The following is a 12,496-nucleotide window of genomic DNA, read 5'->3' as shown; positions in this document are numbered from 1 at the left end:
TGTGAAAGTGTGTCTGAGCCTCGGACATTATCAGGAAGGCTATTCCAGAGTTTAGGAGCCATAAATGAGAAGGCTTCATTCCCTTTACTTAACTTTTCTGTTCGAGGTACTACGAGAAGCCCTGAGTTTTGAGATCCTAAAGAATTGGTTGGATTGTACCGAGACAGAAGGTTGGTTAGATAAACAGGAGCTGGATTATTTAAAGCTTTATAGGTAAAAAGCAATATTTTAAAATCAATACGAAACTTAACAGGATAATAATTAATATAGGATGAAACGATTAAATGCATAATGAGGATAATTAAAGAGTCAGTATGAGCAGTTCTCTTTTTGATTAAAAGAATTAATTGAACATTAGTTTTTTCGTTTTTTAAACCATCTGTAGTTCATGTTAAAAAAACTGTTTAGGTAAAAAGAAAGATAAAAGTAAAGGTTTAAAAGAGAAATTTTTAGGTAATGCAAAAACATATACATTTAATGACAAAAATTAAAAGCAAAAGCCAAATTTCAGGAATTTTAGGGGATTTAGAAATCAGTCACCGCAAGCAAAGGAAAGCAGGTGAATATCGAATGAGAGGATTATCACTCGGCGCACAGGTGATGCGCGCTCCCGTTTACTTGCGTGAAGCAACCGTGCCTAGAGGAAATGCAACTGGTGCGATCAGTTCTCTTTGAAGTAGACTGGACAAAAAGCAATGATCTTGCACCCACAGTCTTGCTGCTTTCAAGAGCTCAAGATTGATTATTTTTTTTAAATATATCCTTTTGTAAGCAGCAGTGGCCGCGGTTTTTGCTTTAATTATTCTTTGAACAGATTATTAACAGGCCTAACATTAACAGTGTACACATGATCATCCTTTCATTATCACACACTATGGTTTTTTACATGCTTTCTTTTGTTTACAGTTATTTTTGTTATTATGGTTTAATTATCTTTTTTTTTTTTTTTTTTTACAAAAACATTGTTTTAATATGAGATTAACTCCCCATTTAGGTGAAGTCTACTGGTGATCTGGCACCTTTAGCCAAGACAGATTACTGTGCATATTTTAGATGCATGACCATAGTTCTTTTTTAAATGTCTTTTTTTTTTTAAAGAAAGGTTTTGTTGAATTAAAAAGCACCTCTATAAAACTATATTTTGCTTGTTTTGACACAATATTTAACATTTGTGGCTAAGGAATAATAATTTCTTTATTTTTGGTGTGGTCAGAGATAAATTTGGTAAATCCTTCATTTTGAGCCCTGAAAAGTCCTGTGAAATAAAATATGTGACACAGCCCATTTGCTCATACACATTGAGCAAGCGCATACACAGCACATACATAAAGTGAAATGAATGAGGAGACATGTGGACAAAACACAAAATCCAAATCAAGTAATTTTAGCATGTCAAAGTCAAATTTATGCAAAAATTTACGCATACATTTCCCAACAACAAAATTGTGGCTAGTGAAAATGGCGAGGGGTTAGTAATGTTGAAAATCTACTAACCATAGTGGCTGGTGATCAAAAAAGTCAATGTCAAGCCCTGCAAGTAATGGTACTTTTACTTGAGTATGATTTTTCAGTACAATTTGTAGTGAAAATGTAGTGTGAAATGTGAAAATGCACTACAAAAATGTAGTGTAAGTAGAGTAAAAGTATCTGTTGTAAAATTACTCAAAGTATGAGTAAAAAGTAGCCCTTTCAAAAGTACTCAAGAGTAGTGCGTATTCCCTGAAAAAGCTGATGCATTTACATGTCATTTGTGTATGTGTGTAAACGTAACATTCTGTAGTGCATTTAGTTATTGCCCAGCAGGCACACAATGTCACAAGACGGTAATATTAGATTACATTTAGGTTGTGATGTCAGGTGACCAAAATTCAATGTCTAACCAGCATCTAAGGACAACACTATTTTGACGTCCAATAATGACGTCAAATGATGTTGATATTTGGTTGATTTTAGGTTGTTAGCAAGTGACCAAAATCCAACGTCAACCCAGCATCTTAAACCAATGTCATATTGACCTCAAATACTGACATTCATTCACCAGGTATGGCAGCCAAAATCCAACATCTGATAGACATCATAGTGGTAACGTCCACACAACGTCAGGCTGTAACATCATTAGACATTGATATTTGGTTGGTTTTAAGTTAGACATGATGTTGAGTTCTGATATCAACATGATTTTCATATTCAAACAAAATGCAACGTCCACATGGCTTTAGGGTACAATGTCAATTTGACGTCATGTTGACGTCTTGTGCTAGCTGGCTGTTTAAGGTCATTTCAGGCATCATGCAGTAAACATCCATCATCTTGTCATCAGTGACATGCATCTAAATGCATTCTGGGTCTTTGCGTGTAAAGATTTTGGACATCATCTTAGACTTTTAAACAGTTTGCTGCTATGATAAACCGCCCACGTCTTGAGGTAGTTCATTATGATGCGATTTACCTTCTATGTGCGATTTGATTACACAGGAATCACGGGACTGATTTTTCTAATCCCCATAGAAAGAAAAAAATAAAGTAGTGACTTCAGATTAAAGGAAAGTAGTGGAGTAAAAATACCAATACAGCCCTAAAAATGTACTCAAGGCAAAGTAAAAGTACACATTTTTAAAACTACTTACAATTCCTGAGAAAAACTGCTCAATTACAGTAATTTGAGTATTTGTAATTAGTTACTTTACACCACTGGTAATAGCCAATACATTTTCTGTTATTTTACAGACATATTTCTCTATATATCATTTATTATACATTATATTATTTCAAACTACTAAAATGTCAATAAAAGTCAATTTGTTAAACTGTTAAATATTCAAGATCAAAAGTCAACAGAGCATGAATGAGGATTCCATAATGCAATTCACAATCGGAAATAAACTGAAAACACTTGTGAAACACAAAATACAAAAACTTAATTACAGATATTTTTTACAGTATAAAATACTGTAAAATAAAATATTTAATTAATTGGTTCACAGATAATAACAACATACAAGTTTAAAATATTATTATTGTTTTATTATTATTATTATTATTGTTATTATTCCAATTCAGCACAGGAACAACTGAATTGGCACATAATGAGCATGATTGGTTGTTAATCAATATTTGTGCCCCTTGATGCTCAGATTTGCCGGCGACTGAACGGAGTGCGATTCACCAGCTGTAAAAGTGCCAAGGACCGCACTGCCATGTCAGTGACCCTGGAGCAGTGTCTGATCCTGCAGCACGAGCATGGCATGGCCCCGCAAGTCTTCACACAGGCCCTCGACTGCATGCGCAGGTAAGAAACCTCAACAACGGCCTGTTTATAAGCACTGCATGCTTTGGGGATGTGCCTCTTTTCCCCCCTTCTCATTTAAATGCATCATCCCTCATTGCTTGCTGCTTTTTGGATGTTTTAGTAGGTTTTTATTGCTCTGTGCTTTATTCAGCCTTATATGTTTGCTCATTTGTCTACTGGTTTCGTTTGCCCATTCCATCTCCTCTCTCCACACTCTACTAGAGACACAAATGCAAATAAATGGCTCCTGTAGAGTGTGAGGAAGCTGCTGAAACTTGGTTCCGCTGACTTTGTTTCGCTTGCCAGATGTTCTGTGCTTATAAATAAGAGTTCGAACTGTCGGATTTTGTGCCTTAATTCTCTCCTCTCGTTTCCTGTACAATCTGAGGACGGATCTAAGCAAACCTTTGTTGTGTAATGTATACTGAAATCTGTTTATCTGTCCTGTGCTAAACGATAAAAGAGGCAAGATGAGCACAGGAAGGTTTGGTTGCTGTTTTAGAGTCTTTGTTTATCTAAATGTGTTTACAACTATTCAGTTTGTGGTAATTAATAATAAAAATATAGTTATAATAAAAAATTATATAGGTATAAATTATTTTGTAGCGTTTCTTAATTTTGATAATGTCAGTTTGTAAAATGATGAATAATGCTTATTGATAATTCATGTTTCTTGAGAACTAAATTGGTATGTTAGGTTGATTTCTAATGGGTCTGGAGTAATGTATTGCTTTGTCATCAGGAATAAATAACAGTTTAGATTGAATTAAAATTGAACTAAAAGTGTCATCAAAAATGTAATAATATTTATTTTGATCAAATAAAAGCATGCTTTGAAGCGTGGGAGACTTTTCTCTAATACATTACAAGCTGTGTACAGATTATTTGGTCCTGTCAACTTTTTTATTATTGTTCAAATATTTCCCATTTGTTCACAAGTGACATTTAACAGAGAAAGGACAGTATTATACAGTATTTCCTATTATTATTTATTCTTCTGTAGAAACTTTCTATATTTGGCTGGAATAAAATTAATTTTATTTTTTTTACATAATTTTTAGGATCGATTTTATTAGCCCCCTTAAGAAATTCTTTTTCAATTTGCTACAATACAGACCACTGTTGTCCAGTGACTTACCTAATTAACCCTTAACCTAGTTAAATTGCCTAGTTAACCTAGTTAACCTAGCCATTAAATTGCACTTTAAACTGAATGAATACTAGTTTCACTTTAAGCAAAATGGCTAGTAGAATAGTATGTACACTGTAAAAAAATTTAAAGTTTAGAAGATTTTGAAGTATTTGGCTGCAAAGCAATAGTTTATTCAACTTCAGTGATTGAAGCATGTGCCAAATAATTTTTTAAGTTAACTGAAAAGGCTGGATTAAGTCAAGTATACTTTACAGAATAAGTAGATTTTACGGTAATATTTCCGGAACATGACCATGTCACAGTTTAGCTAAATTAATTCACGCCGCCTCCGGAAGTTACTTGCGATGCACCTTCGCCATTTGCGATGCATTAAAACATTGTTTTCCAGCCGCATCTGTGCTTCATTCTCGACTTGTATAGTTTGTCTAAAGTGATGTATACATATAGTATACTCTGACCAGGGATACGGTCAGCCAGCGCAGTTGTCATTTTGTGTCTGCCATCATCGACATTTTGTATCTGCCGATTTGATTACTTGCGGGAGTTCCATTGGTGTTTTCCCACATGTTAATTCTGACCAATCGAAAAGCAGTTCAGGAAATATGTTTAATACCATCTGACCAAAGAGTGATGTGGATTTTTTCACTTGAAATAGGATTGGGCCTAAGAGTATGGTGTCATTTGGGAAGCAATTTATGTCCTAGATCAGGGATGTCAATCTCAATTTCTGGAGGGTCGCAGCCCTGCACAGTTTAGTTCCAACCCTGCTCCAACACACTTACCTGTAGGTTTCAAACAAGCCTGAAGGACTCAATTAGTTTGATCAGGTGTGTTTAATTAGGGTTGGAACTAAACTTTGCAGGGCTGCGGCCCTCCAGGAATTGAGTTTGACATCCCTGTCGTAGATGGTCTGAAGGTGAGTAAATTAACAGTAGATCATTATATTTCAGTGAGGTATCTATTTATAGTTAAGGTGAAGTATTACCCACATTGCACTGTGCATGATCTGTCACTGAGCTGCTGTCCCATGAGTAAAAGTGAAATGGTTAGTATTATTATAAATAACATCTCAAATAAAATCCATTCCTAACATTGCTCCTTCACAAGCTTTGAGGTAAACGGATGAATCTTCTCCTAAACGCAGGGCTTGTTTTCATATTTACAGCTGTTTTGTTATGAAGGTTGGTCTGTTGCATGCTAGGAGAACACGCTTGATTTGCATGGCCCGTTGCTGATGGCAGCAGCCCACATGCGCCCCCTTCTGTCCAACTTGGAAAAGCCATCTCTCTTAACTCTTTACTTTCAACGGCAACGATGCAGAACATCACTCTTAATTTTCTCTTTCTTTTATTCTCTCTCCTTCTCTTCTCTGTGTCTGTGTTTCTTTTCCCGTTTCTCATGTCTGTTTTATGTCTTTCAATTTTGCATCCATGTCTGATGGATGGACTCGACTCAACAACTTTTCTCACCATGTGTTTGATTTTTTTTTACATTTCATTCTTGCTTTACATCACCATTGGAACTTCCTCCATGGTCTCGTCACCCCATTCCTATGCATGTCATCCCATTCTGTTTGTCCTCTCTGGCCCTTGCCGTCGCCCCCCTGCCCCTCTCTGCAGCATTGGGACCAGGGAGGGGGTCACTCAGAAGAACCTGAGCGGCTTATTGCCCGTACGAGACTTCAGGCTGGACCCCAGTCTGCTCTACTCTCTGCCCCTTCTGGCCCTGAGCCCAAACCTGCTCATCGTCTGGGTGTTCCTCAGCATAGCCTACCTGCTGGCCAAACTCCGCTGCAGCTGAGCCCCCTCTTCCCGTTTTTTATTTCTCTATCTCTCTCTCCCTCGCTCCAGCTTTCTCAGCATTTCCTTTCTCTGCTCTTCTGTATCCTCCTCCAGTTTTTTCCTCCGCTGGGAGAGGAGCTGTGTGCAGACAATGCTGAATTCTCTTTGGTTGATTCAGCTGTTCTTTCTAAAGGCCCCGATATATTTACTGCAAAATTAGTTTTTCGGTCTTCACATAGGGGTTAAAAGAAGAGTGGTTAACCACCCGCTTCTAAATGTTATCACTTGATTGAATGGGCGTTATCAGTGGTTATCAGCTGATAGATTTGAGCCAGTAGGGGCTTTCTGTGCCTACTGATAGGCTCAGAAGGCTGTTATCATCCCACCACATGGTTAATCAGCTGTACTAATAGAGAAGACTCCAGATGCAGATCTGTTTTCACAATACTGAGACGTTTGGGTTTAGGGTTGGGGTACACTGTAAAACCCAACAGTCAACTTCATCAAATGAAATGAGTGCGGTTAACTTAAAATTGACTGAAAGTTAATTCTACTCATTTGAAAAGAGTTTTAAACTCAGTGTTGAAGGTAATGGGTTAATCAAATATCTCACTACTTCAATATAAATGGAGTAAGTTCACAGTACTCACATAGATTAGTTTTTTAACTCAAATGGTTTGAAGCAATTGGTTTCCTGAAATGGTTTGAGTTGCCTTAACTTAATAGGTTTTACTGTACTTACTGTACTGTTTTGAGTTCTCTTCATTTATTGGTTTTTACTGTGGTCAAATTGCTTGGTTTACTCAAATGGATTAAGTTCAAGGTACTGATTGGGATTAGTTTTTGAACTTAAATGGTTTGTTGCAATCGGTCCCCTTAAGTAGTTTGAGTTACCTTAACTTTTTGGGTTTACAGTGTAGGGGTAGACGTTAATAAAAGTACAATAAATGGGAAATTTAATACATAATATAAATAATTCTCGTTAACTTCCGGCCGCAGCCGTATGTGATCTATAGCTGATTAACCATTTGGATGAATGATAACAGCCTTCTGAGTCTACACTGTAAAACTCAAAAAGTTAAGGTAAGTCAAACGATTTGAGGAAACCGATTGCAACAAACCATTTAAGTTCAAAAACTAATTCTAATGAGCACTGTGAACTTAATCCATTTAAGTAAATGAAGCAATTTGAGCACAGTAAAACCCAATAAATGAGGAGAACTCAAACCAACTGAGCATTGTAAAACCCAATAAGTTAAGGCAACTCAAACCGTTTGAGGAAACCAATTGCTACAAACTATTTGAGGTAAAAAAAACGAATCTTTAGGAGTACTGTGAACTTACTCCATTTAAGTTGAAGTAATGAGGTATTTGTAAGTAAATGAGGTATATGTAAGTAAAGAGTTCAAGACTCTTTTTAAATGAGTAGAATTAACTTTCAGTCAATTTTGAGTTAACTACACTCATTTCATTTGATAAAGTTGACTGTTGGGTTTAACAGTGTAGGAATGCACCAATATGGAAATTTTAGCCTATAAGAATAACCGATAATGGCTGTGTCTTAACTACACTCAACATGATGCTGCATCGTAACTTTTTTTACACTTTTTTTCTAAACCCTTATTTTAAAAACTAGTTTCTATTTTTGGATTATTGCGGCTGGAACAACAGCATAAACTACTATTACAATGATCATCTCAGATGATGATTATGTGCTTTATTCAGTGTTAAATGTAATCAGCATGACATTTTATGTGGGATTTATTGCATGCTGAAAGGAGCCGCAGATTTGACCTCAGATCTAGTGTACAAAATAAAACAAATAGCAAACAAAGTTTAAACACGTTAGCAAATGTACTTTTAATAAAGTTAATGAGATTTAATAATTATTTATTAGATTTTAACTTTTCAATTTCTTGCAGTGGACAATTCTGTGCTACATTTTACCTCTCTTTTAGCTTTGGTTCGGCAGCCATATTGCTTGTCGCTGGAATCTTGTCGTGTTGGGTGTTTTTAGGATACGGTTAAACTTTATATTTGGACACTAATAACTGATATATAGGCAGATTAAAAAAAATCTTGATCTTAATTTAAACCTGAATACAAAAACAAAATGCAAACAGAGTGGACAACTGATTTTGTTTTAAAACCTACAGAAAACTTTGCCTTTAATGTCATTTTAAAGTCCTTTTATAATGGTAAAAACTCTTCTGAAGTGTGCATCAGCTGCGACAGTTAATGTCATGAGGGGAAGACACCAGTTGTAACTCACATGTCCAGCAAGGCACATCTGAAGTGCAAAAAAAAATCCAAAATGTATTGGTCAAAACAATAACATTACAAATAGGCATTTATCGCCACTATATATTCTGTATCACTAGTTCAAGGGTATTTGCCAATCAGACCTGGTAAAAAATTACTTCTTTTTTTAATCTCCAATCTCTTTAATCTACTGGAAATAACTTTATTTTGCCCTGAATTTGTTCGAGATTATGTCACCCCTATTCATACGATTTTGCTTCAAGTATATCGGGGCCTACTAAAGGTCTTGTTGTTCCTTTCTGCCTTACCTCTATCTCTTCTTAAGTAATCATGGATGACATGAAAAGTTTGTAAATTCATTTGTATTCATTCTAAATTATTTTAGAGGGTATATTTAACATAGATATTCATATATATTTAAGACATTGATTGCTAAATATTCTTATAATATCGAACTGTTTTATTTATGTTATTATAGCAAACTATTTTTCAGCAAATGCCTATATAGTTTGCTGGTGGTCCATGCGATATGTATAAATAACGAGATATTGTTTCTGTAATGTATCATGGAATTTTCTAGTGATTTTTGTGATCGATTTTGTTATGTCTTCCATGTGTTTCTATCTAAATGCAAAGCTAAGGCCTGGCCAAAGCTCCTTTCAGCTATCATCGCACTTGCTTTAAAAAATTGATTGCACTTTAGGCTGTTAAGTGTGTCCATGTCTTCCCATGTTTGGTAGGAAGAATACTTTTTGCTCTTTTACCAAGACTGGTCTGCACTAACATCCAATTTGGCCATGTAGGATTGTATTTTCAGTCAGGGAAATCTAAATATGCACTTGAGAATTATTTTGAGTCATAGTTATTGTTAAACATCTATAAGGATGTTTTTGGGAGGTACACGGTAATAGGTTTAATATGTATTTTGTGTAAAAGGAATGTTCCAAGTTCAGCGCAAGTTGTAATACCACATCTGTCACGTGACCATTTACCAAAGGCAATTTGAATTTGTTACAAAATTTGTAAAACTAAATAAACCCTCTTTACATCCATTAACAGTGAGTCAATGAGTACATTTACATGGACAACAATAATCCAGTTTTAATCAGATTAAGACAATTCTCTGATCGAGAGTCTGCCATGTAAACAGCGATTTTTTTTTTTTATTTTTATTTTATTTTTTTATTAATTTAATCTGATTAAGGTCATAATCAAACTGAACATTAATCGAATGAAGACATGTGGAGTCGATGTAATGAGTTTTAGTTGCATCTAGTATCTCGTTTATCATGGGGGGCATGCATGAAATGTTCCTGAATAAAAGTGAAAGTGCCAAACTGCAGTTAAAGTTGGCAAATTAAAAATGAAACACCCAAAATTACATGAAACTCCGGAGAAAATGTGGATAACACGGTGGCTCAATGACGTTAATCGAATGATGTGCTATAACATGTCAAACTGGATCATAAAAGGAACATTCAAAAAGCAACTCATGTAAACACCTTACTCATGTTATTGTCTTATTCAGATCAAGGCTAATAATTCTATTACGGAAGTCCATGTTAAAGTAATTATTTCTATGGTCCATGGTCGTTTACATGGACACTAATAATCCAATTTTAATAAGATTAAGACAATACTCTGATTAAGAGTCTACCGTGTAAACAGCGATTTTTATTTTTTATTTATTTAAAAAAAAAAATTATTTAATACGATTAAGGTCTTAATCGAACTGAACAGTAATCGAATTAAGACATGTGGAGTCGATTTTACTCTCATTATTGAAGTGCAGTACAGACATGTAAACACTTGATTCGAACTATTGCCATCATGTAGGGCTTTTCGCCGCATTTCACGACAGGATAATCTATACACAGACGACTGTTTGATACTATTCTCTGCACCTACCCAATCAGTGAAGGACCACAGACTCCTGCATCACGAAATGCAGAGTTTTTCCTCATATGGCGTGTGGTATCAAATTCCAATAAAACAACACTCTTCCAGCAGTTTATACTCACATCCAATATCTCGTTTTTTACGGGGGGCATACATGAAATATTCCTGAATGAAAGTGAAACTGCCAAACCACAGTAAAAGTCTACAAATTAAAAATGAAACACCCAAAATTACAAGAAACTCCGGAGGAAATGTGGATAGTGTGGTGACTCAAAGACGTTAATCGAATTATGTGCTATCACATGTAAAACGGGATCATGAAAGGAACATTTAAAAAAAACTCATGTAAACACCTTAATCGTATTATTGTCTTATTCAGATTAGGGCAAATTATTTGATTACTAATGTCACCAATAATCCAATTTAAAACGATTAAGACAATACTCTGATTAAGAATCCACCATGTAAACAGCGATTTTTGATTAATTTAATCCAATTAAGGTCATAATCGAACTAAACAGAAATTGGATTAAGACATGTGGAGTATGCCGATTTTAGGTGCATTGTTGAAGTGCAGCACAGACATGTAAACACCGTAATCAAACTATTGCCGTCTTGTAGGACATTTTACCGCATTTTGCGACAGCATAGTCTAGACGACTGTTTGACACTATTCTCTGCACCTACCAAATCAGTGAAGGACCACAGACTCCTGCATTGCGAATTGCAGAGTTTTTTCCCCCTACGACGTGTGGTATCAAATTCCATTATAACAACACAGTTGTTCATACTACAAGCAGTTTAGACTTGCATCCAATATCTCGTTTATCATGGGGGGCATGCATGAAATGTTCCCGAATGAAAGTGAAAGCGCCAGACTGCAGGTAAAGTTGACAAATTTAAAAATGAAACACCCAAAATTACTTGAAACTCCGGAGGAAATTGGAATGGAATTATGTGCTATCACATGTAAAACGGGATCATGGAACATTCGAAAGGCAACTCATGTAAACACCTTAATCATATTATCGTCTTATTCAGATTAAGACTAATAATTCTATTACTGAAGTCCATGTAAACGTAGCCAGTGAAAGAAAAAACTTGCATTAAAATAGCATTCATTTATTTATTGTTTTTCTTGTATTGAATCTGGAACAGTCCTTTAGGAACACTCCAATTTTACCACTCGCCTAAAGTTAAACAGTTGAGTTTTACCATTTTTAAATCCCTCTGTTTGATCTCCGAACATTGAATCAGATTAAATCATTAGCATCTTGCTAAACATTTTTTTAAATGTTTAATTTTTACTATTTAAAGCTTGACTCGATATTGACCTAGAAAATTCTCTACTTTTCATTTTCTGTCGGTCTTAGTACACAATGTAACTACAGAAGAGTCAAACTTTAAATAGGAAAATTGTGTAAAAAATTGTTGCTTGTTTGTTTCTTTGTGGGATGCTAATGGCCTAATCCGATTCAATTATTTATGCTAAGCTAAAAGACCTGGACATTGGCTGAATGGATAAAAAATGGAAAAGCTCGACTGTTTACTTTTTGTAGAGTTGTAAAATGAAAAAATATTCCAAAAATAAAAGTGGAGTGTTGCTTTAAGATGTGTATGTTTAGATACCAATGCATCCATGTGTTGCTTTTAGTGACTTATGCAGGACTGATGAATGGAATGTATGTTTCTTTTGCCAAAATCAATCACTTTAATAATGTCCTACAGCCTCCAAATGTTCTGAATTCTTCCCATCTTTATGTGTAAATGAATATTTTATTTGTAAACACTTACTTTAATGATTGGAAATTGCATATTTTTATCAGACTACCAGTGTTAATTGTGCTTCCCTTTGTGCCAAATGGCCTCTTTGTGCTTTGTAAAATGTGTCTGGCCACATGCCACGGCCAGTACATCTGCTGTTTACAAGTTAGCACTGCTTGAGCTTTCATGCTCTGAAGAGCTGCCCACCACAAGAACTTTATATAGAAAGAATAACCTTCGTTAGGCTACAGAAAATGTCACAATCTCGATTGGAGATGCGGAATGGAATCATTTACATTGATGTTTGCGACTCTGTGAGTCTAATTTTGCTTAGTTTGCTTCAAAATG

At 35.3% G+C, this 12,496-nt stretch overlaps 1 protein-coding gene across 1 annotated transcript in view; it reads left to right on the top strand.

Annotated features, from left to right (window-relative positions):
* The window catches only part of inpp4ab (inositol polyphosphate-4-phosphatase type I Ab), a 110,710-nt gene that overhangs the window by 91,980 nt on the left and 6,234 nt on the right, over window positions 1-12,496 (top strand). Inside the window, 1 exon segment of the mRNA XM_056459690.1 lies at window positions 3,135-3,289. Within this exon segment, the coding sequence (XP_056315665.1) occupies window positions 3,135-3,289 (155 nt within the window).

The sequence above is a fragment of the Danio aesculapii genome, chromosome 6, assembly GCF_903798145.1.
Source record: "Danio aesculapii chromosome 6, fDanAes4.1, whole genome shotgun sequence".
Classification (NCBI taxonomy): Eukaryota; Metazoa; Chordata; class Actinopteri; order Cypriniformes; family Danionidae; genus Danio; species Danio aesculapii.
This window is presented reverse-complemented; position numbering and strand designations above follow the sequence as displayed.